Below are 24,672 nucleotides of genomic sequence, written 5' to 3'. Positions count from 1 at the left end.
TGAAATGCTTACTTACAGGCTCTAACCAATAGTGCAAAAAAGGTATTAGGTGAACAAGAGTTAGGTAAAGAAATAAAAACAACAGTAAAAAATATAGGCTATATACAGTAGCGAGGCTATAAAAGTAGCGAGGCTACATACAGACACCGGTTATTCAGGGTCAGGTTGATTGAGGTAGTATGTACATGTAGATATGGTTAAAGTGACTATGCATATATGATGAACAGAGAGTAGCAGTAGTGTAAAAGAGGGGTTGGTGTGTGGTGGGTGGGACACAATGCAGATAGCCTGGTTAGCCAATGTGTGGGAACAGTGGTTGGTCAGCCCAATTGAGGTAGTATGTGCATGAGTGTATAGCTATAATCACATTGCATATATGATAAACATATATCAGCAGCATAAAAAGAGGGATTGCGGGGGGTGGGGGGTTCTCATAATGCAAATAGTCTGGGTAGCCATTTGATTACCTATCTAAGACTTGTGACACTCCGATACCGCTTGCCATGTGGTAGTAGAGAGAACAGTCTATGACTGGGGTGGCTGGGGTCTTTGACAATTTTTAGGGCCTTCCTCTGACACCGCCTGGTGTAGAGGTCCTGGATGGTAGGCAGCTTAGCCCCAGTGATGTACTGGGCTGTACGCACTACCCTTTGTAGTGCCTTGCGGTCGGAGGCCGAGCAATTGCCGTACCAGGCAGTGATGCAACCAGTCTCGATGTTACAGCTGTAGAACCTTTTGAGGATCTCAGGACCCATGCCAAACCCCTGAGGGGGAATAGGCTTTGTCGTGCTCTCTTCACGACTGTCTTGGTGTGTTTGGACCATTCTAGTTTGTTGTTGATGTGGACACCAAGGAACTTGAAGCTCTCAACCTGCTCCACTACAGCCCCATCGATGAGACCATTCTAGTTTGTTGTTGATGTGGATGTTGATGTGGACACCAAGGAACTTGAAGCTCTCAACCTGCTCCACTACTGCTCCTTTTCCTGTAGTCCACAATCATCTCCTTAGTCTTGGTTACGTTGAGAGATAGGTTGTTATTCTGGCACCACCCGGCCAGGTCTCTGACTTCCTCCCTATAGGCTGTCTCTTCGTTGTTGGTGATCAGTTCTACTACACTGTTGTGTGTATTCTGCAAACTTAATGATGGTGTTGGAGTCGTGCCTGGCCATGCAGTCGTGGGTGAACAGGGAGTACAGGAGGGGACTGAGCACGCACCCCTGGGGAGCTCCAGTGTTGAGGGTCAGCGTGTAAGATGTGTTGCTACCTACCCTCACCACTTGGGGGCCCATCAGGAAGTCCAGGATCCAGTTGCAGAGGGAGGTGTTTAGTCCCAGGATCCTTAGCTAAGTGATGAGCTTTGAGGGCACTATGGTGTTGAACGCTGAGCTGTAGTCAATGAATAGCATTCTCACAAGCGTTCCTTTTGTCCAGGTGGGAAAGGGCAGTGTGGAGTGCAATAGAGATTGCATCATCTGTGGATCTGTTTGGGCGGTATGCAAATTACAGTGGGCCTAGGGTTTCTGGGATAATGGTGTTGATGTGAGCCATGACCAACCTTTCAAAGCACCTCATGGCTATGGACGTGAGTGCTACGGATCTGTAGTCACTTGGGCAGGTTGCCTTTGTTTTCTTGGGCACATGGACTATGGTGCTCTGCTTGAAACATGTTGATCTCAAAACCTAGGGGGTTTTGTTTCTCCGGGAGGGTTCAGTATGTTGACGATTTGTTGGTTTGCTCAAAATCAGAGGAGATATGGCATGAGGACACTAGGGCATTGTTAATTTTTTGGGCAGAAAAAGGTCATAAAGCTCCGTTAAATATTTGGGTCATGACATTACTTCTGGGGCTCGCGTCCTCTCCAAAGATGGATTAGAAGCAATTAAATATGTGCCTAAAGCTGTTAGCAAGCAGCACAATGTCTTTGTGGGTGTGGCTGGTTACTGTCGACCATGGTTGAAAGTGTCACACCCTGGTCTGTTTCACCTGTCTTTGTGATTGTCTCCACCAGCCTCCAGGTGTCACCCAACTTCCCCATTATTCCCAGTGCATTTATTCCTGTGTTCTCTGTTTGTCTGTTGCCAGTTCCTCTTGTCTTGTCAAGCTAATCAGCGTGTTTTTTCCGAGCTTCTGGTCCTAGTCTGTTTTTCTAGTCCTCCCGGTTCTGACCTCTTGCTTGCCCTGACACTAAGTCCACCTGCCTGACCATTCAGCCTGCCCTGACCTCGAGCCTGCCTGCCGCCCTGTACCGTTTGGAACTCTGACATGGTTTATGAACTTTTGCCTGTCCTCAACCTGACTCTTGCCTGCCCCTTAAATATCAGAGACTCCAACCATCTGCCTCCTGTGCCGGCATCTGGGTCTCGCCCTGTGTTGTTATAGTATGACCTGGCCATGACTGACCCAGCAGACTCAAACCAGCTCCGCAAAACTGTCTCTCTGCATAGAGCCACCATTGGAAGACATAACGAGCTACTCCAGAATCTTATGGAAGGGCTCCATTCGCTGGTGGAACGCCACGACCAGGGCTTCAAGACATTACTGGAACAATTCCGTGGATTATCTCACAGGCAGCATACCACAACAGAGACCTCCAAGCCACTCAGTAACTCCCCTACCAGTGGTGGGTTGGTACAGCCGACCCGGCTCTCCGAGGACCTCACTTATCTCCTCCTGAGCGATATTCTGGGGATCCTGGAACCTGCCGGGCATTTCTTTCTCAGTGCTCCCTCGTCTTTGAGCACTGAGAAACTGTCTTCGTTCCCTTCGGATTGCTCAAAGATAGAGTATCTGATTACGCTAATGTCTGGAAGGGCGCTCTCCTGGGCAACGACAGTTTGGGAGCAACAATCCGCCATTTGTCATCATCTGAAAGTTTTCATGACGGAGTGGAGGATGGTGTTCGATTTTCCTATACCCGGGAGAGAGGCGGCCTGAAAACTACTTGGATTACGTTAAGACTCCAGTAGTGTGGCAGACTACGCAGTTGGCCACCGAGAGTGCCTGGAATCCGGAGTCCCTATTCGATACTTTCCTTCACGGACTGTCGGAGGAGATAAAAGACGATCTCGCAGCTCGGGAGTTACCTTTGGACCTCGATCACCTCATTGCCCTAACAATTAGGATTGATAGGCGTCTACGGGACCGCAGGAGTGAGAGAAGGTCGGATCTCGGTCACACTCGTTCATCCGCTGCTGCCTGCTCACCCCCAAATAAGTCCCCGATGTCTGCATATCCGAGAGGAGCTGAAGCCACCCGAACTCCCTCGGGAATCAATGGCGAGGGGTGACTCATTTATTCTGGAGCCTATGCAACTAGGCAGAGCTAGATTATCGCCTAAGGAACGTTCACGAAGGCTGAGCTCCAACTGTTGTCTGTATTGTGGTGCTGCGGGGCATTACATAGCCACCTGCCCAGTCAAAAGACCAGGCTCATCAGTAGGAACGAGTACGCTGGTGGACCAGACTGGGAATTTTCTAACTCCCATTACTTGTACTCCCTTTTTCTTCTGCTGTGGGGTGACCGGTCTAATTCTCTCCGGGTGCTCATCGACTCTGGGGCAGATTAAAGTTTTATGGACGCTACCCTGGTATCCGAGCTAGATATCTCCACAGAACTCCTCTCCATTCCCATAGACGCCAGAGCACTGGACGGCCGCTCCATTGGCAGGGGAACGCACAGCACAATTCCCATTCACTTGCGGGTATCAGGAAATCACAGTGAGTCCATACAGCTTCTCCTCATCGAATCTCCCCACGTCCCAGTTGTTTTGGGATTCTCATAGCTCCAGAAGCACATCCCGTTATTGACTGGACCACGGTTTCAATCCTGGGTTGGAGTCCGTTTTACCACTCACATTGCCTTAAGGCGGTGCAGCCTCACCTGGAACATTCTCCTCCAGGTTTAAGTACTGCCTCAGATTTCTTTGCCATTCCCTCAAGAGTACCATAACCTGGAGGTTTTCAGCAAGGCTCGTGCTACCTCTCTTCCTCCGCATCGTTCTTACGACTGCGCTATTGACCTCCTCCCGGGCTCCACACTGCCTCGAGGCTGGCTATTTTCCCTGTCTGGTCCTGAGACCAAGGCCATGGAGGAATACAATGAGGACTCTCTGGCTGCCGGAAGCATTCACTGTTCTGCCTCCCCTGCGGGTGCAGGGTTCTTCTTTGTGGAGAAGAAGGACAAGACCCTGCGTTCATGTATCGACTACCGGGGACTCAATAACATCACGGTAAAGAATTGTTACCCCCTGCCACTTTCCCCCTATTTCATTGGTCCTTTCCCCATCACTAGAGTCCTTAGTCCCACTGCTGTTCATCTGCTGTTACCCCGTACCCTCTGTATACACCCTACTTTTCATGTGTCCAGGATTAAGCTCTTGTCTCACAGCCCTTTGTCTTCTGTTTCCAGAATGGATGGATTTGCCCAGGCAGGAGAAACTGCATCAATACGATCCACCTTCTGCCTAAGTAAAGACCACTTGTCCAGCACCAGAAGCCCCAAACCATCATGGTACAGGAATGGTCACAGGACAGCTGTGAAACTTTGAGGAGATGCTTTGAGTGTACTGAGTGGAACACATTCATTGATGCCTCTGGCGGTGACATAAACCTTCTATCCAACAGTATTGCTGACTATATCAACTTCTTTGTGGATAATGTTGTTCCACAGAGAGCTGTGAAGTGCTTCCCCAATAACAAACCATGGATTACAAGAGACATTATGAACACACTCAATATGAAAAAACAAGCATTCCTGATGGGTGACATAGTCAGGGTGAAATGGATTACAGAAGGAATTAAAACAATAGATCCGGGCAGGGAAGAGGGACTTCAAGTGTAAGATTGAGCAACAATTTGCTCGCAACAGCATCTGGGAGGCGTGGAAGGGAATGCAGCTCATGACTGGATATGGTGGGCGTTCAGCTGAGGGAACTGTGGAGGTACCAGCTAATGAGCTCAACCAGTTCTTTGCACGCTTTGATAACTGCGATTTCTCCACAGAAAGACAGAAGGGTCTATGGAGAGGTTACAGCAGCAGTCCTGCATTTACTCTTGACCAGGTAAGGAAACAGTTAAAACTGACAAATGCCAGGAAGGCTGCAGTGCCAGATGGAGTCAGACCCCGTGTGCTCAAGGACTGTGCTGAATAGCTGAGCAGGGTCCTGCACTTTATCTTCATGCAGTCACTGTCTACCTCTAGTGTACCTACAGTAGTCTAAGGCACTGCATCTCAGTGCTAGAGGCATCACTACAGACCCTGGTTCGATTCCAGGCTGTATCACAACCGGCCATGATTGGGAGTCCCATAGGGTGGCGCACAATTGGCCCAGCGTCTTCCGAGTTAGGGTTTGGCTGGGGTAGGCCGTCATTGTAAATACGAATTTGTTCTTAACTGACTTGCCTAGTTAAAGAAAGGTTAAATAAAAGACTACAGAACCACTCGTTCTTAGACATGATCATCACTAACACAGGTGCCCCACAAGGGACGTTTTTGTCATCATTCCTCTTCACCCGCTACACAGCAGACTGCCTCCATGGGTTTTAAAAAGGATCAGCAAAGGCTATTCTTTTTAAGGAAGCTCAGATCCTTTGACATCTGCTCAAAAATGGTCCAAATGTTTTTTAATAGTGTTGTGACTGTTTTACAGTGTAATCTGCTGGGGGTGGATCTACCATCAGCACCAACCAGGACAAACTAGAGTTTGTCTAATCTAAACTGCTGGATAAATGGATCCTCAAAAAGCTTAGAAGTGTAGAGGCCAACACTAGCCACAGTACGTACCTGCCTGGAACATTGCAGTGCGATGGCAGACAGATTTATTTTACCCAGGGCCAAAACAAAAAGTTTCCGCAGATCCTCCTTACCATATGCCATGAGACTTTTGAACACAAACACTTCGTTTTTGTAATATATTCATTTATGATGTGCTGCTTTTAATGTCTGTGTGTCCTTGTGTTTTTATGGTCTATTTACTGGTAATGTAAGTATTGACTGGTACAATCAGATTTCCCCTCTGGGGGATTAATAAAGCTGCTGAAGCCCTATTGGATTCATCAAAGTGACTTCCACTGTAATGGACCTTCTCATGATAGTACAACGTATGGTAATCCAAGAAACTTTACAACCGGAAATGCTAGACAGAGTGCATGAGGGACACATGGCCATTGAAAAAGGTAGCGGCATATATGTTTTATTGGAAAAATGACGTATGTGCTAGTTGTAGGTTACTATTCAAGATATATTGAAATAGCAAAGACACCCATAACCACATCAGCTGGAGTTATCAATGGATTACAGTACATTTTTGCCAGTGGTCACTGAGGTCCTGGTTAAAGATAATGCTTCCCAGGTCTCCACAAGCTCCTTTTCTGCTTTTTCAGCACAACAGGACTTCACACGTGACCAATAACCAATACCACGCACAAAGCAACTGTGAGTTTGAGAGGGCTGTGAAAACAGTCAAGGGACTGTTGAAAAAAACAAGGATCCGTACAGGGCTGTTAGCGAACACGGTCACACCACTGCATCATGGGCCGTTGCCTGTCGAGCTCCTTATGGGCAAGAGGCTGTGTTCCCCATTGCCTGTCTCGCCAGCTCAGCTCAATCCCCAATGGCCTAACAGGAAGGCATTCCCTGAGGGACAAACAGCTGAAACAAACACAAACTGTACACTTTAATCAGACACCGGGCTGTGAGAAGGTCAACGTGTGTGGATTACAACATCAAAGACATCAGCAACAGTACAGCGGAATGCAGATGCACCATGCTTCAATGTGGTGGACACAGGCTCAGAGGAACAAGACCTCAGAGCACTTCCAGATCCAGCCACAGACAACACACAAAGAGGGGGGTGGAGAGAGAATCCTTAGATCCGCCCAAAAATACTATATTACGTGAATAGAATATACTGTTGGGGGGACCTATACCCAGCAAAAAGAGAGCCTATCCAAGAGTTCAGACTAATTTCATGCTTTCATATAGTTTCTGGATGTGAAGTTGCATTGTTAAAGAATACTTGTTCTCAAATTGCATTGAAGTTATTTTTCAATGTTAGGAATGTTGACTTCTTGTTCATAAGAGGGGAAGATGTAGTACAATGTCCCTTGTGTGCATCCATAGTTATGTATAACATGCAGACTAAACTAAGTAAACATGCCGAAGCTGGAACATCGTTGTCATGACATTTATCAATTGTTTTCCATTTTTATCAATGTACGAGCTTGGGACTCAAAGGTCATTGATAAGTTCAGCAATGCAAATGTAAGGTATACTCAGGGGTGAAAGTAAGATGGTATGGTTCGGTGTCCTGACAAAATAAATTGTGGGGGTACGCCATACCAGTTAAACAAGCCTAGCACTGTTGGCAATTGCACCATTATTTAACATTACCGCATGTCAGCTGCATGAACATGAGCAAATTGACTTCAACATGTGCAGTATACTCTCCAAATTGCATCGTGGTTCGACAAGAACACTAAAATGTTAAAGGTGGAGATATGTGGCCCAGACAGAGAAGCGCACAAACAGCACTGGATGCATCAATTCAGGCTATATGTGTAGTGTGCCTAATGACAATCTCTGAACGTCATGACACGTTTTAGTTTAACAGACGTCGCTTTCCATTCAAATTGCAGGTGCACCGTTTGAATACTGAAATATGCCGCCCCGGTAGTCAACAGGAGATCAGACAATCAGATGAAAACATAAGTAGTTGTATTACCTTTTAATGTGGTATAAACACATGATCAAAGTTTTGACAAATCTTCATGGGCCTACTTGACCCACAGGTCACTAAATGAATAGGGATTCTATGTACTTCTAGGATTAGACCCATAACATGTTTTTTAGTAGTAAATCCCGTACCAGTAGACAATCAAAGACCATGAGCTTTCATGAGATTCATGGTTTTATTCAAGTCGAAGCTCCTTTATTGAAGAAACAAGGACAACCTAGGCAAGTACACTTTCTCAGGGTTCACAATTTCCTAGAGGAACATAACAATATCCACATGAATGCTCATGCTTAACATGTTAATTTAATTCCTTTTCGAAAATCTCTAATCAGAATAGCCTAATATTCACCATTGAGATCAATTTCATAAATGCTTACAGTTATACACGTTGCTATTGAATGGACAGAAAAACCACAAACAAAAAAGTTATAAAAATCATATCTTGAATCGAGAGAAACATTAAGATTGAAGATAGGATACAACTTTTAAAGTATGAATTGTGCCAAGCTCTTTCAAGGATGTCTTCCTCTCTCCAGTCGCTGTTAATCAGTACTGGGAATACTCCTTGGTCTGGAGTTTGGCAACGATTCGCTCCAACTGCCTCTTGGCTTCACACTGTGGGAAGTTGCCCATTTCGTAGTACTGAGGAGCAACCTTCACCAGCCTGGGGAGACGAAATCAATTAAAGCAAAGTCGTAGAATATAATCAAAATATCCAATAAAAGCATTACCTGTAAACTACGAATAAGTCATAAGAGATGTTGACGCTTATCAAAACCCTTGTTATTTACAGTGTATTCGCTAATCGTTTTATTTGTGTGGACATTTCTGAGTTATACTTCACGACCACAAACGTACCATTCCGGTTTGATATCCGAGCAGGTGCGAATGTAGTTCTTGGTTGTGAGGACAAACTCATTGTAGAGCACCCACTCTGGCTTGTGGTCCAGGACGGTAGAGGGGTGTAGCTGGACCACCTGGTTGTCCTTGACTGTGAGATAATGGCCAGTGCGCTCCAAATGAGCCACCTAAGCAAACAAAAAAAACATTTAAGAAAATGCACACAATGCGAGATAAATCGTATTTGTTCACTTAATTCCATTTCAATTCGAAGTTAATTGAAATGGAACATGCCCTGCTGTGCACCGACTGACCTGCATGAAAAAGCCTGTGACTAGCGCTCGGCGGATGTTGATGTAGTAGTCTCTGCTGGTGAATTCGGTGCTGCGCCGGGGCAGGTTGAAGCGGTCCATGATCCGGGACAGCTGCGAGCGCACGTTGTCCGCCGACATCAGCGAACGGTAGTTCACAAAGTTGTCGTAGCACCACTGTGTAGACTCGTGGTCTGAGAAACGACAACAAAGATCAACCTACAGGCAATGGCAAGTCAAATAAGCATCATGTTTCAAAGTAAGTTACTTAAAGGGACATTAAACTTAGAAATCAGTCTTCAAAGGTTAATCTTCTGTTGAGATAAGTCCATAGCCAAGTCCGATTAACCATACTTGCATTCTACATAGTAAGCATATTAGGTATGCGAAAATAAAGTTTTATAGTAAATGTAAAAAAATTCAAGTATGCTTTAAATGCAGGATGTTTGTTATACTCATTTCGGCTTCTCTTCTAGTAGAATTTGCTAAACACTTTTGAGGAAGAGAATCATCTTTCCAGACTCACTCACGTGTGTTTGACAACAGCTGATGAGATAAGGGGACACACTGTACCCAAATGAACAAATTGCGGGAATCAACGCAAATACTCAGGACATTTGTTGCTTACTGCATTTGTTTTTTACTAAACAGTACATTCTAAATAGTATGTAGTACAACTAAGTACACAGTATGTTGTTTTAGTAAGAAGTAAGCAAGACAGATTTCAGACACAGCCCATGTATCAGTCTATCAATTTATAGATCCAAATATCCCATGTTAATTCCAGATTTGTGATGCTTATCTTTAGTCTGTCATTAATTAAAGGTTGGTCTACACAACTGATGGCATAGGATGTGGACTCACTTTTGAGGTCTGAAACATCTGATTAACGTTGATTTGAGTCTAATCTGTCCCTTTAATTCATTTTACCCTATCAAAGTAAGATGTTTGTGGTGGCCATGTTTACTTTGTTTGAAGGCGTGGTAGACGTTGAGGAGTGTCAGGTGGTCTCCATCGATGTGGGCGAACCGCATCTTGGACTCGTCCGCCGCCTTCTTAGCCTCGGTGGGGCGGACGAAACACTGCGGGACTAGACAAGGTTGGTATGGGCCCCAACACAGACGCCCATAGGGATGAGTCAAGCATTCACAGAACAGAGGAACAAGGCCTATTGTAGCTAGAAAACTTGACAGAGAGCATAGGTGGGCAGGGCAGGACCAAGTGGTGTGTTTATGAGGGGGGGCTCTTCCGACTGCATGATGACTGGCTACTAGCTTGTCAAGGGAGTCAACACCTAACCACATCTGCAAAACAAAGAGGTTTCACACACCTGCAGAGCGTTAAAAGAGAGCATTGAACTTGAGAACAGTGTATATATGTATAACATTCAAGAGAATCCAAGTCCATTTCACATTCAAGTCAATGGCCTTGACGTTATAAAAGGGAAATAGATGTCCTTATACGATGTCACTACTGACATACGGCTTTGTATGAAAGAACATCAATATGTCCAAATTGGGAGTTTTTGCAACACCACCGATCATTACTTTCATGTTCCGCTGGTAAGCCTAATTTTGCTTTACTCATACATGTTTAAATTCATATTTGACATTCAATGTAGTCATTTTACAGTCGCAGACCAACTTCAACATGAATTTCAGGAAACAAAAAATGTATGGCCTTTGTACTGAACTGGAATTTCTATGAATCTCCTGAGTTGATATTGAATTGACCACAACCAAATCACAAATGTGTACGAGTAAAACACGAGGGGAATGCCAATTTGAAATATTGTGAATAGTCCAAACACTGAACATTCTATATGATAAAATCAGAACTCTATCTTGCCATATTGAACGCAAATGGTTCCCCCCACCCCCCCGGTAGTAAAACCAAAACTGGCCAAGAAAGCTTAAATATAACCTAAAATCAACCACCCACATGCAGATAACAAATAATCCTTTAAAATGTGTAAACCTCACTTAAAACAAAAATAAAGATCAGGTCTTGATGAGAAATACATTTGACGAGTAAGACCATTACAACATCTTGACGATAAAAAAACATTGCTTGCCATGGTATCTTGTACTGCATTTGGGCCAATAATACATCAAGAGACACCATTAAAGCAGCCATAGACAAACCACTAAACAAATGCAGAGGCAATGTTTTAGACCTATCTGAGAGCACTATATTGAGATGCCTGCCCTGCCCAATTGCACTGAGGATAAACACTCCCATATTTCAAGCAGCTGGAAGAAACATGGTCAACTTTTCAATTTGATACAGAATACAATTGGCTTTCAGTTTACTTTTCCATCAACCATCACCTTAAATTACTAATTGTCATTATCAATCAAGTATCTAACCAGTAAGCAATCCAAATACTTTGTGTAGACCAAAAAGTGTATTTTTCCATGGAGCCCTCTACAGCGGAAGTTTCCCACAATTGGCTTTTTGTTCTCACATTTTGATTTGAGGAATACTTACCAAATATTGTTAACTTGATCCCTCCATATAAATCTAATACTTTCTAGCATCTTTGCTAACTAGATCTGCAAACCCCCTTAACTGTGGGCCACCTCCTTACTTTTCCAAAATATTAATTAACTCTTCCAGGAATTAACAAATAGCATTAACAAAGCACTGAGGAGACGCTCAATTTAGAGATCTCCATCTTGCATTAAATTGGAACCCACAGGGTTGAGAGGGTGCCAACTGGTGCCAAGGGTGGGCACTGGGCGACTTTGGATGCCAGCCATCCCGGCCCTGGGCCATTACCTGACAGCATGGCGGTGATGGAGAGGATCTCGTTGGAGCAGTTGAACTCGCAGCTGGCGATCACCATCTTGGCCAGCTGTGGGTCCAACGGGAACTCTGCCATCATGGAGCCCAGCTCTGTCAGGTCGCCGTCGTCGTTGAGTGCCGCCAGGTAGTTGAGCAGCTCCAGCGCCCGCATCAGGGTCTCCGGGGCTTGAGAGCGCAAGGGAGGAAGCAAGAAGAGCAAGTGATCAGTACAGCATAGAACATGTTTGATCTCTTTGTCATTTTTACTTTTCTGTCTGTCAAAGGATCAACAAATTATATTTTATGATAAAATGGTTGGTCAAGAGGTATATCAAGAAAAAGGGCTGCCAGTCAGTTTCAAATGAAACAGTTTCAAACTAAAGTAGCACTTCCAACAGGCAAGTACTGCAGCAAAACCTTGGCTCCTCACCTGGTGGGTCCATGAAGTCAAAGTGCACCAGGTCATCGATACCCAGCTTCTTCAACTGCAACACGACAGAACCCAAGTTGGACCGGAGAATCTCAGGATACGTGTTGTCCTGTAGTGTGGAAAGGAAAATAGTCAGATCAGTAGAACATGAAGCCATTCTAATGTATTATATAATCCGTTTGTGTAACAAGGTCGGCTAATTCTGCCAAATCATGTGTTTAACAAGAGCTGAACGTACTGGTCGAAACAGGCTTCTGTAAAATGCCCAGCACCACATGAGATAAGTTAGACTATAAACATTTCCTTAAATTAATTGTCCTCAACATTAATCCATAAGATAACAATTTATTCAATATTTCATTTGACCGTATCCTTTGCCCCAACATTTCTACAATCCAGGACAGTTCACCTGCATCTCTGTCTTGTAGGCTTTCTCAGTGTAGAGGCGGAAAGTCTTCCCTGGCCGTGTCCTGCCGGCACGGCCCGCCCTCTGCTGCGCCGAGGCTTTGCTGATCGCCGTTACCAGGAGAGACTCCACCCTGATACGAGGATTGTACACCTGTGGGTTACAGGTGTAGACAACATTCTCACTCAAGTCTTTATTTTATACAAATAAAAATGCTGGATGCTGATTCCACATTGGTTAATGTTAACTCAAAATGACACTACGACCAGGTTCCAGTTTAACAATGTTTACTTCACCTTATGACTACAGTACATACCGGTAGTTTCCATCACACTCAAGTCAGGTCCATCTCCAGTGAGACTACTGTGCAGGCGTACTAACAGAGTGATAGCGCCGTAATAACAGAAATATAGGGATACTTAAAACATGAACTTAACAGTTAAGTCCACAGTGAATGTCATGGACAGCACTTCTAGAGATAATCTTAAATCATACATGCATTACTTAAACTGTACCACAGATGTACAGGTGAAAATCAATGAATACACAAATGATTGAAGATAATCACTTGTTCATCTGTAGGTACAGTTGGAGGGATTTGGATATGGGGCGAAGGGGCACCCAGTGTTAGTCTACAACGGCAGCGAGGTGAATGAGTAACGGGAGGGTTTCTGGTTCAAATCCCAGGTAAAAAAAAAAGGGAATAAGGGAACAAATGTATGTTCTCAAAAAATGTATTGTCGCTAGGTTTCATACAATTGGCGACAGATAAGCACATTTTCCCACCAGAGGGGCGTTTCTGCCAAACTGACTTGTTGAGGATAAATGGCTGTGTGTAGTGAACATAAAAAATAATTTTGCGGTTAAATTCCCCATGTACCGAATTAAATAATTAAAGTTAAATGGGTTTCCATTGCATTTTCAACTCCACCGATGATTTTGACCCAAACACTGTTGCAATAATATAGCAAACTTGCCCAATATGTTTTTGGCGCATGCTCTACAGACAGTTTGCTGATAAAGTGGACAGGGTAGGTTATATGATAAAAGCCAGATCATTTTTAATTGATAATTGGCAGCCAAGCAAACCGGTCATCATGTCACCAGCATCATTCAAATGATCGCCTACCCTCGATATTTAGTGGAAATGTGCATGAAGCTCATCAGTGCACTTAACCACCAAGTAAAGACATAAGCTATAAAGTTCATCGTAACTTATTCCATCTGCCTATAAACTCTGCATGCTTTTTCGAGTCGTGGTGGTAGTACAACAAAACATATCACATGACTAAGTTCACTTAGAAACTACATTGGCACAATCTCATTCCAAAATCATGGGCATTGATATGGAGTTGGTCCCCCCCTTTGCTGCTATAACAGCTTCCACACTTCTGGGAAGGCTTTCCACTAGATGTTGGAACATTGCTGCGGGGACTTGCTTCCATTCAGCCACAAGAGCATTAGTGAGGTGAGGCACTGATGTTGGTCGATTAGGCCTGGCTCGCAGTCGGCGTTCCAATTCATCCCAAAGGTGTCCAATGGGGTTGAGTTCGGGGCTCTGTGCAGGCCAGTCAAGTTCTCCCTCCCTCGATCGACAAACCATTTCTGTATGTACCTCGCTTTGTACACTGGGCATTGTTGTGGAAACAGGAAAGGGCTATCACCAAACTGTTGCCACAAAGATGGAAGAACAGAATCGTCTAGAATGTCATTGCATGCTGTAGCGTTAATATTTCCCTTCACTGGAAATAAGGGGCCTAGCCCGAACCATTATTCCTCCTCCACCAAACTCTACAGCTGGCACTATGCAGTCGGGCAGGTAGCGTTCTCCTGGCATCGGCCAAACCAAGATTTGTCCATCGGACCGCAATTTCATGTTTCATCACTACAGAGAACTCGTTTCCACTGCTACAGAGTCCAATGGCGGCGAGCTTTACACCACTCCAGCCAACACTTGGCATAGCGCATGGTTATTTTAGGCTTGTGTGCGGCTGCTCGGCCATGGAAACCCATTTAATGAAGCTCACGACAAACAGTTCTTATGTTGACATTGCTTCCAGCGGCAGTTTGGAAGTCGGTAGTAAGTGTTGCAACCAAGAACAGACCATTTTTACACACTTACAGCCCTCGGCAGTGTGTGTGGCCTAAAACTTAGAGGCTGAGCCATTGTTCCTAGACTTTTCCACTTCATAATAAATAACAGCACTTACAGTTGACCGGGGCAGCTCTAGCAGGACTGACTTGTTGGAAAGGTGGCATCTTATTACTGTGCCACGTTGAAAGACAGTGAGCTCTTCAGTTACGGGCCATTCTACTGCCAATGTTTGTCTATGGGATTTGCATGACTGTGTGCTCGATTTTATACACGGGTGTGGCTGAAATAGATGAATCCATTAATTTAAAGGGGTGTCCATATACACTTCATGGCCAAAAGTATGATGGTTTTTATATCAATATTTGCACATAAAAGCATTTCTACCACAATTGTCGCACAATCTACTTCACAGACAACAACAAAAAGATCTTATCTTGTCTTTCGTATTTTGATTTGTCGAAATTGCGAAACTTTACTGATAACATTCGGTTTCTATGAGGCCTGTCATGAGTTGTTTTATGCGTCAGGTAATTAATCCGCTTGAACTGGTTGGATGGAAACCTGGTTAATGAACTACTATTACTTTTCTATCTGCATTGTGCTCAGATTGTGGACCACAGACAGTTCAAGTGTCCCTGTTATTGAAAAAAGTACAAGTTCGTAGTACTAGTGCCAGGTATTCGCTCTGGGTTTGAAATGACGAGACAAGGTAAGGTAAAACATTATAGAGGGAGAGGAGTAGCAGCCTACCTTTTGCTTGGCAAAACCGGGATCGATCACAAACACCACTCCGTCGATGGTAAGGGATGTCTCAGCAATGTTTGTCGAAACCACAACCTAGGGAACAGGCATTGGGGGTTAGCACTAGCAGACAATTCAAGGACTTTCTATACATACTTACATCATAAGACATTGGAAATATTTGGTGATAAACAAGCACCAATGTATGAAATCTGGGTTGTATATACAGTAGGGCACCCCATAGCAAAACATTTTGAAATGGAAAATTCTAATCTGATTGTACAAGTTCAGGAAGTACCTTCCCATTTCTTCTCAGTTCCAAAATGTTTTCTTCCTACTGAACACAACCCTGTTTTTGCAGTGTTCTGCTGGTCTACCTTTCTTCCTATCGCACCGCTGGGCTTCCTGGGGGGTGCGGCCTCAAAGATTCTTTGTTGCTGCTGGGGAGGCAGTGTGGAATATAGTGGAATGACTTTGATGTCCCCGACTTCAGGTCCCAAGTCGTCGATCTCCCGTTTGATCCGTTTACAGGCCTCGTCAATTTCCTGAAAGACAGTTCAGAGTCAGGCAATATTCACGTTGAGCAGTAGACAGGTATCCTGAAAGTTAAACCTCCCCAACAATTCAACTTATATTCAGGCGACAACCTTGGTGTTGTCAGTATCACTCTTCAACACTGAATTGAACCATCTTGACTGCATTTGAGAAGGGGTGGAAGTATACCTCTTGTCCGGTGAGGAACAGCAGACAGTCCCCCTCCTCTTCCTCACACATGTGGATCTGAACGACCGTGCGGATGGCGGCTTCCAGGTAGTCCCGCTCCGGCTCAGGGGTGTAGAAGATCTCCACGGGGTGTGTGCGTCCGGGAATGGTCAGCAGCGGACAGCTGTCAAAGTACACTTGGAACTTCCCGGCGTCTAATGTGGCACTCATCACAATCACCTGTGGGCAAAGAACATATTCCTGCTAATGCTTTGTGGTTGTTAAGGTTTGTTGCAATGCCACTTTTAGTGTACAATAGTGAAAGCCTGACTATGGGAGCCAAAGAGGGAAACATCTACGTTTGAATAGGGATCTAGAATGGGCGAGCAAATAACTAGGCTAAATTACATTGGGACCAAGGTAAGTCAAAAGCAATCCAAAAACATAACCCCTAAAGAGCGACTGCCTTTAAAAAGCAAAGAAATCCCTTTGAAAACAGCCTATGTGGCATCGATATGAGTCAGAAACAGTTATTCTTGTGTTGTCTAAAACAGTTTGGATAATCAGTGCGTCACAACGGATAAATTAAGGTTGGGTTTTGATTTGACAATGACCATTTGCCCAAATACTGCACAAACAACTTACACATAAAATTGCGCCGCTCAAACATCCTCTGCAAAAATGTCTTAATTAACATATTTATTGAGTTACAGTATCTTAGAGTCATTCTGGGGAGTTTGCAGAAGTGAAATAGGCTTCGGTGTCTAGTGTCTCATGGGCGACAAACTAACCAAATGCAGAACCTGTCAGGAAACACACCAAGACAGAAATCAAAATGTTCTAATAAGCAACAGAAAACCACGTGCCAATTGGGGTGTTCAGTGGCACTTTTGGCCTTTTGTAGAGGCATGGGGAATGGGCTAAGCCAGGAGTTGTTTTGGGACTTTAAAATAATTTCAACGGTAAAACAAAATGTACAATTCATATGTGATTTTCTTTCTTCATGCGACTCATTCAGTTATGGTCAATGCCATTTTAACTTCATCCAAAAACAAGCTAATTTACATTAAACTAATGAATCAAATTTATCTCCAGAATGGACTAAATGAAAAAAAAAATAATGGAAAAAAAGAGATACCAACCCTCATTTGTCTTTCCTTGATTCCTCGCCTCTTTCTCAAAACACAAAGGAGAATATCCAAATCAAGGACATGAGGAATCGAGGAAAGACTTGAGATTCCCCCCTGGACTCGGAAGCTGTACCTTGAGGTCTGACCTCTGTCGGACCACCTCCTTCAATACTCCCATTAGGATGTCCGTGGCCAGCGTTCTCTCGTGGGCCTCATCCAGGATGATCACGCCATACCGCTCCAGCAAGGGGTCGTTCATGGCTTCCCGAAGCAACATACCGTCTGTCATATACCTTAAAGGGGAAAGGACACACGGTTTAAAACATAGCAGATGCTGACTGAGTGATGGCTTGAACACCAAAATGTGTTCATTGATTTTACGCCTCTTCAAAACGAATAAATATAAACAACCTTTGCTCTCTTTTAGTGTGCAGCTGCAACACTATACCAAATACTTGTTGACCACAGTTGCCTAAAATAACTTAATTCTTATTCATTATTAAAGCATGTCCAACGTATTTTGACTGAAGATGTGTGTGTCAAATTGAATTAACAGGCTATGACTCCAAATTCTGTATTCTGGGGGTATTCAAATGACAGTTCTGAAGGGCCAAAATGCTTTGTTTTTTTGGTTTTACCTATGTTGTGTTTAGTAGGCACAAAACAGAAGAAAACTCTTAAAAACTGAGTGAAATAGAGGTACCATCTGAACTTATCCAATAACAAATGCTCATTTTCTAATTTCGTTGCATAACATTTTGCAGCGCTTTGCTACGTGCGCGCCCTAATAATTAACGATCCTGGTAGTATGCAAGAATGAAAACCAGAAGTGTTTAGGCCTGGAATTGAATAACCCTGATGTAGCCTCTACTATCCAGACAAGAAGTTGCTTACTTCAGTATGGTCTTGGCGGAGCTGCAGTCCTCAAATCGTATAGAGTAGCCCACCTCCTGGCCCAGCATGACATCCATCTCGTCGGCCACCCTTTGGGCCACGCTCATGGCTGCCACCCTTCTGGGTTGGGTACAGGCCACCGCCTTCTTGGGGCCACCCAAGCCCTTCACCATGTCCACACACCATTGGGGGATCTGAGGGAAAAGGGAGTGCATGTTATGGATGTGTCTAACTGAAACAAACATATTTCAATGTGCATTGGTTTGGAGGTGAGGGAGAGAATTGACTGGAATGCCAAATTACAAATGGCCCTTAAACACTACCTCTTCTGTGTTTGCAAATCTGAGGGAACAGAGTAGGTGTAAACAACACAGTGATGTAACCACTTGGCCTTCAATGGCATGTGTGGGGAGGGGGGTGAAAAGCGTACAGTAAGCAATATCACCCATCTGATTCCATCAGAAACACAAACACAGAGGGAACGGGAGATCAAACTAAAAGTCAATCCAAACTGCTTCTTCTGTTACAAGAGTGAAGATTCACCAATGCAAAAATGCAAACGAAGCACCTCTGCAATGTAGAGAAACAGAAGAATTTAAGCCAGAGATTAACATTAAGGGTTTCCCCATTTCCCGGTGCAAGTGACCTGAGTTGCCCCATTGGGCAGGGGAGAGTTTTTATTTATTTATTTACAGATAACCAAAATGCAAAGAAATCTAGTAGTTTGGTCTTTCTGGTTCCTCCCGTGGGTAGGTGAAAATAAGTGATCATAATCTTTCGGGCCAACCAAAAAAAAGTACTCCTGACTTGCCCAATGGGAAGAGCCGTTTAGACCTTAATGTCAATCCCTGTTTAAGGACTATTGAACAGAACTGCACCTGTGTGGTTTTCCCGGAGCCCGTCTCTCCGACAAGCACAAAGCTCTGGTGGCGTGCCAGGATGTCGTTGAAGCGCTCCTTGTACTCCCACACAGGCAGCTGCAGCCTCTTCTTCAAGATCTCATAGTAGCGTGGTGTGTGGGGCAGGTTTGTGAACGGGTTGATCTGCTGCTGCATGGCTGTCTGCTTGAGAGGAAGCATGCCTCCAACGGCCATCATGGTGTTGGGGGGCACGACAGAGGGCTTCACGTCCCTATCTCGGTCCCTGTCCCGATCTCTGTCGCGGTCCCTGTCCCTCTCCCTGTCCCTGTCTTTAGAGCGCTCGTCACGGTCCCTGTCACGATCTCGGTCTTTCCTGAAAAATAGAATAATATACATAAGTCAACCCACGATAGTATATTACTTGAAATAGAGTGCACTTTAATGTAGTGGGACATTTACAAAATGTGCAGTGTGTTAATAAAAACTCAATGACAAAAACAAATTCAGTTATATATTCTTATATGGGGTTATGTCAATAAGAATTATTACTCAATAATCAGTGTATTTATATTATTAATTGACCATTCTACAGCAGGATTTATTTTTTATTTTTACATATGACCCATTCGTGGAATCCAAATATGCAAACTGGTCCCCAAATTACGATTGTATGTAGATAAAATCAGATTATGTGCTAATGCTAATTGGATGCAATATTACAATACGCAAGTGTTTGTTATTTGGCTATCTTTCAGCTGAGAGGCTAGTTCCTGAACTTGAGAAATAGCTTGGCCAATTAATTGCCAAATAAACCCCAACTCCATGATTAAAGGATTACATTTATCGTCAATTGCCCACAAGGCCCAACCAAAACTCAACCCCTCTGAATCAGAGAAGTGCATGGGGCTGCTACATTGGGCACCTGTTTGTGGGTGATTAACTGCCTTGCTCAAAGGCAGAACGGCAGATTGTTCACCTTGTCAGCTCAGTGATTAGAACTGGCAACCGTTCGGTTACCTGCCACCCAGCTCCTGTACATAAACAGAATTGAGCGAAGGCGTGGGCGGACTGGAGCTCCGATGTCACAGAAAACGACAATGTGTCGCATAATTGCGGGCTATTTTTTGAGTGCCGTAGTTTTTTAAATAAAAACTCCATTGTATGTGACGTCGGAGCTCCAGTCCACCCAACTCCTTTGATGTAAAGACAACGTGGAATTGAGTTAACATTATGGCTAGCCAGTTTACTCTGTGTAACGTTAGCGCTAGGCCTCAGAACATCAACACGTGCCTTGTCAACATGACTACACGAGCGTCACAGGCTGAATAACACAGGAAACTCGCGGATATGTAGCTAATCGTGTATCATCTCTACAAAGTATCCAGTTTATAAATGATAACTAGTAAGACGCAATATTTGCCGGTTGGTACCTAGCTAAACAAAACAATCTAGCCGTTCGCTAGCAACAACTTGCTACCCGAAAGACAGTAGCTGCATGAAACGAGAAGCTTACCCATCAGATCTCTTTTTATTGGAGTAGTCGTCGCCTAAATCTAAACGGTGTCTTTTAGACATGATGAATAAAGAGATTTAAAATAACAGCGTATATTTAGCTAGTTTCCTTACAACCAGCAAGCTAGTGTTCCGCGCGAGGAAGCAAATTCGGGTAACCCGGAAGCTGTTTGTTTTAGCTCGCTGGTTGTGGTCGGGCAGAGGGTAAAACCACAGACTAGGACAATGAGACAGATGTTTCACTGGATAATAAATGTGAAGCATTCGCTTTGGGCAGTGGGAGGAGATGGATTTTGGCAGACATTCTGCAAATTTTCTTATCGACGAAACATGTGATCTCAATACAGTTTTCTGTTCACAAAACTAGAATATGTTATGAACATAGTGGACTAATTATTGTAGACTTTGCCCTTTGCAAACGTTTTTAAAAATCGCGTTGTTTAGAAGGTGCGCAAAGGCGAATTGAGTTCTTGCACACTTCACAGAATAGGCGTTCCCGAACGGAAATATGCAGATTATATTAGAACACGCCAATAGGATCTCGCTAGCTCGTGCTAGCCCACTATTGGTAATTTTTTCCCCATTGGAAACGAGGGGCGATGGTCTATCTTGGTTTAGTTATAAAACATCTTCGGTAAAATAGTATGTCGCTCAGTGTGTCGCTCACTGCCTCCATCCTCTGTATCATTGCGCCATAACAGTTGTTACACGGTCAGACTCATATGTTTCAGCACAGTTGAATAGCGGAAGTTATCAGTATATTTGGTGTCTTTCTATTTACAGTGTTGCCAACTTAGCGACTAGTCGCTATATTTAGCGAGTATTCAGGCCCCACACATTTTCAAAAAAGCGACTAGCGACAAATCTAGCGACTTTTTCTGGTGTTATTGGAGACTTTTGGAGACTCGGACGTGAAAGCACGTATCGTTCTTACTCTTCTCAACGAGCAGCGGGTGCTGCCGTGGGTCCCAAAGCACTCACAGGTGGCCCAGTCCTCGCGCAGCAGTCCCTCCCAGATGCAGTCAGAGCAGGAGATGTTCATCCCTCCTCTTCCACACTGCAAATGAATCACGCAATGCGGGAAGCCGCCGCTGGCTAATGCCACCCTGGTTTACATAAACATTTTAATGATCCTGAATTAGGGCCAGACTAGTTACCATAATTTTCTCACATTGCCATTGAGTTTTTTCTAATGTCTCTTTTTGTTCCATTTTTAGATTGTTGATGTAGATTGTATACAAAAAATGTAAAAAATATTATGGTTTAAAATGTTAATGTTTTACTGTGACTTGTTGCAGGCTCCTGAGTGGATCATAAGGTTAAACACCAAACCAAATTAAAAAATAAAATAAAAAACGAAGTCCGCCAGTGTCTCTTTTGGGTCACTTTTGCCGGTCATAAAAAAAACACAAGAATTGACAGAAGAAAGTTCATTTGTAGTTCTAAACATATTTAGGGTGTTTTTTACTCACTTTTTGTCTCTCCCACGTTATTCCTTTCTCCTACAGTGTCCATCACAATTACATGCACATTGTCAATTATGCAAATTAGGTGACGGCGTCATCCAGCTACTTATAGCGACTTTTAGGACAGCCAATGGCTACTTTCCTTACCGAGGAGTTGGCAACAGTGATTTGGTAGTGTTCACTGGGAAAATAGGCTACATTATCGGGATCTTACGTTCTGTCTCTGGGACTAGGCTACTTATTTTCAGGATATTGAATATTCTTTGTGACAAGAAATTGTAGATCACATTAAGGCCTATTAGAAAAATACAAATACACTTTAACTTTGTTAAAGCAAAGCCCCTGAACTTTCGTGTATTTTCTGCACTATGCAATGATATGGGCAGTGACCATGTGACGCTTTTACAACATACAGAAGAGAGCTGGTTGTCAAGGGTCAAAGTATTGACACGTTTTTTAATTGAGAGACGAGCTTAAAGTTTTCTTTCCTGACCATCATTTTCACATGTCTGGCCACTTGTATGATGACGAATTTCCCACACGACTGGTCTATCTGGGTGATGTTTTTTCTTTCCAGGATGATCTGAAACTAGGATTACAGGGACTCTCCGCAACTATATTCAATGTGCGGGACAAAATTCAGGCTATGATTAAGAAGTTAGAGCTCTTTTCTGTCTGCATTAACAACAACAACACACAGGTCTTTCCATCATTGTATGATTTTTTTGTGTGCAAATTAATTGAAGCTTACGGAAAATGTCAAATGTGATATAGTGAAGCACCTGAGTGAGTTGGGTGAGCAATTATGCAGGTACTTTCCCAAAACGGATGACACAAACAACTGGATTCGTTATCCCATTCATGCCCTGCCTCGAGTCTGCTTACCGATATCGGAACAAGAAAGCCTCATAGAAATTGCATCAAGCGGTTCTGTGAAAATTGAATTTAATCAGAAGCCACTGCCAGATTTCTGGATTGGGCTGCACTCAGATTATCTTGCCTTGGCAAACTGAGCTGTTAAGACCCTTTGCAACCATGTACCTATGTGAGAGTGTATTCTCGGCCCTCACTAGCATGAAAAATAAATACAGGCAGAGACTATGTGTGGAAAAATGATTTAAGACTGAGACTCTCTCCAATACAACCCAACATTGCAGAGTTATGTGCATCCTTTCAAGCACACCCTTCTCATTAACCTGTGATGAGTTATTCACAATTTTCGATGAACAAATAAGGTTTTATATGTAAGATGGTTAAATAAGGAGCTAAATGATTGATTATTATTACATTATTATTTGTGCCCTGATCCTATAAGAGCTCTTTGTCACTTCCCACGAGCTGGGTTGTGACAAAAAACGTATTAAACTTGTTACCTGCCTTTCCCGCCTTTGGGACAATGGTCGGTTGCTATACCACTAAAACGAGCCCATTGACTCCCATTGTTAGGGCATCTCCTCATTATACACAAATCTCTGGCTGAACGAACCAGAGGTTTCATTTCCGGATTTTAGAACAAACTGGCAAGCTCTATAAGCAATGGGGACACATTGGGTATTCATCAATGTGCATTATACCGTGCTCCACACTCTCATGCTCCGAGTGTGTTCTCCGACCACGTTCTCTTGAGTACTTTCTTGTGAGGACGAGTGTGGAGAATGCATAAAACAATACATTTGAGAAGCACTCGCACCCCCCCTACTGTATTACCTCACGCTTCACCTCCCCATTCACTGAACCTTCTTCCAGCTGTCTTAACATATAGTTCAATTTCTTTTTGCAAGGTAAGAAAATGTGATGTTTTGTTTGTATATGACATTTGGCCAAAAGAATAATGAAATTAATTACATAAAATTGTTTAAACGTATTTCTATCATAAGTAAAGAATCCAAGCAGTACATCTCTCCATAATAGTGTAAAATATTTATAAATGTGTTATAAATCAGTTATAAATCTATTGATATCCTGCCACAGATTCCTAACATGAATACAATGCCAAAAAACATGTTTCTGGGTGGTATTTTTTTTTTTTTAATCACTTCATATAGTGGTTGGCAGGATAATATGTATTAATACTTTTTAAAGAAACTTCCTTAATTTTGTTAATAAGTAGGAACAGTTGAAGTCGGAAGTTTACATACACCTTACATACACCAGCCAAATACATTTTAACTCAGTTTTTCACAATTCCTGACATTTAATCGTAGTAAAAAATCCCTGTCTTAGGTCAGTTAGGATCACCACTTTATTTTAAGAATGTGAAATGTCAAGAATAATAGTAGAGAGAATGATTTATTTCAGCTTTTATTTCTTTCATCGCATTCGCAGTGGCTCAGAAGTTTACATGCACTCAATTAGTATTTGGTAGCATTGCCTTTAAATTGTTGAACTTGGGTCAAACGTTTCAGGTAGCCTTCCACAAGCTTCCCACAATAAGTTGGGTGAATTTTCCTCCTCCCATTCCTCCTGACACAGCTGGTGTAACTGAGTCAGGTTTGTATGTCTCCTTGCTCGCACAAGATTTTTCAGTTCTGCCCACACATTTCTATAGGATTGAGGTCAGGGCTTTGTGATGGCCACTTCAATACCTTAATGTTGTTGTCCTTAAGCCATTTTGCCACAACTTTGGAAGTATGCTTGGCGTCATTGTCCATTTGGAAGACTCATTTGCAACTAAGCTTTAACTTCCTGACTGATGTCTTGAGATGTTGCTTCAATATATCCACATAATTGTCCTCCTCATGATGCCATCTATTTTGTGATGTG

The 24,672-nt window shown here is 43.4% G+C and overlaps 1 protein-coding gene across 2 annotated transcripts; it reads right to left on the bottom strand.

Annotated features, from left to right (window-relative positions):
• Positions 1-7,711: 7,711 nt before the first annotated feature.
• Positions 7,712-21,467, bottom strand: LOC109901032 (pre-mRNA-splicing factor ATP-dependent RNA helicase DHX15). 2 transcript variants are annotated; one of them, XM_020497015.2, is made up of 14 exons: positions 20,445-20,625; positions 18,950-19,304; positions 18,072-18,265; positions 17,311-17,470; positions 16,069-16,287; positions 15,723-15,890; positions 15,355-15,441; positions 12,513-12,662; positions 12,104-12,212; positions 11,668-11,859; positions 9,854-9,976; positions 8,890-9,080; positions 8,594-8,763; positions 7,712-8,399 (listed from the first exon to the last, which is right to left on the bottom strand). In XM_020497015.2, exons 1-14 carry the CDS (start codon positions 20,504-20,506, stop codon positions 8,282-8,284), a joined length of 2,298 nt encoding a protein of 765 aa, XP_020352604.1. In that variant the 5' UTR covers positions 20,507-20,625; the 3' UTR covers positions 7,712-8,281. The 2 variants fall into 2 exon arrangements, with proteins under 2 accessions (XP_020352604.1, XP_031693458.1); XM_031837598.1 differs by lacking the exon at positions 20,445-20,625 and adding an exon at positions 21,378-21,467 and having other exon boundaries at positions 7,892-8,399.
• Between the last annotated feature and the right edge of the window lie 3,205 nt (positions 21,468-24,672).

The sequence above is a fragment of the Oncorhynchus kisutch genome, linkage group LG12 (assembly GCF_002021735.2).
Source record: "Oncorhynchus kisutch isolate 150728-3 linkage group LG12, Okis_V2, whole genome shotgun sequence".
Taxonomy (NCBI): domain Eukaryota; kingdom Metazoa; phylum Chordata; class Actinopteri; order Salmoniformes; family Salmonidae; genus Oncorhynchus; species Oncorhynchus kisutch.
Note: the sequence above shows the minus strand (reverse complement) of the source record. Positions and strands in the feature narration are given on the sequence as shown.

Excerpts from the sequence above, each read along its gene's own strand:
- LOC109901032 (XM_020497015.2), bottom strand. The coding sequence starts at position 20,506 with ATGTCTAAAAGACACCGTTTAGATTTAGGCGACGACTACTCCAATAAA. Across the intron at positions 18,266-18,949 it reads GCTCCGGGAAAACCACACAG|ATCCCCCAATGGTGTGTGGA; the intron begins GTGCAGTTCTGT and ends CTTTTCCCTCAG. Across the intron at positions 17,471-18,071 it reads TCCGCCAAGACCATACTGAA|GTATATGACAGACGGTATGT; the intron begins GTAAGCAACTTC and ends TTCCCCTTTAAG.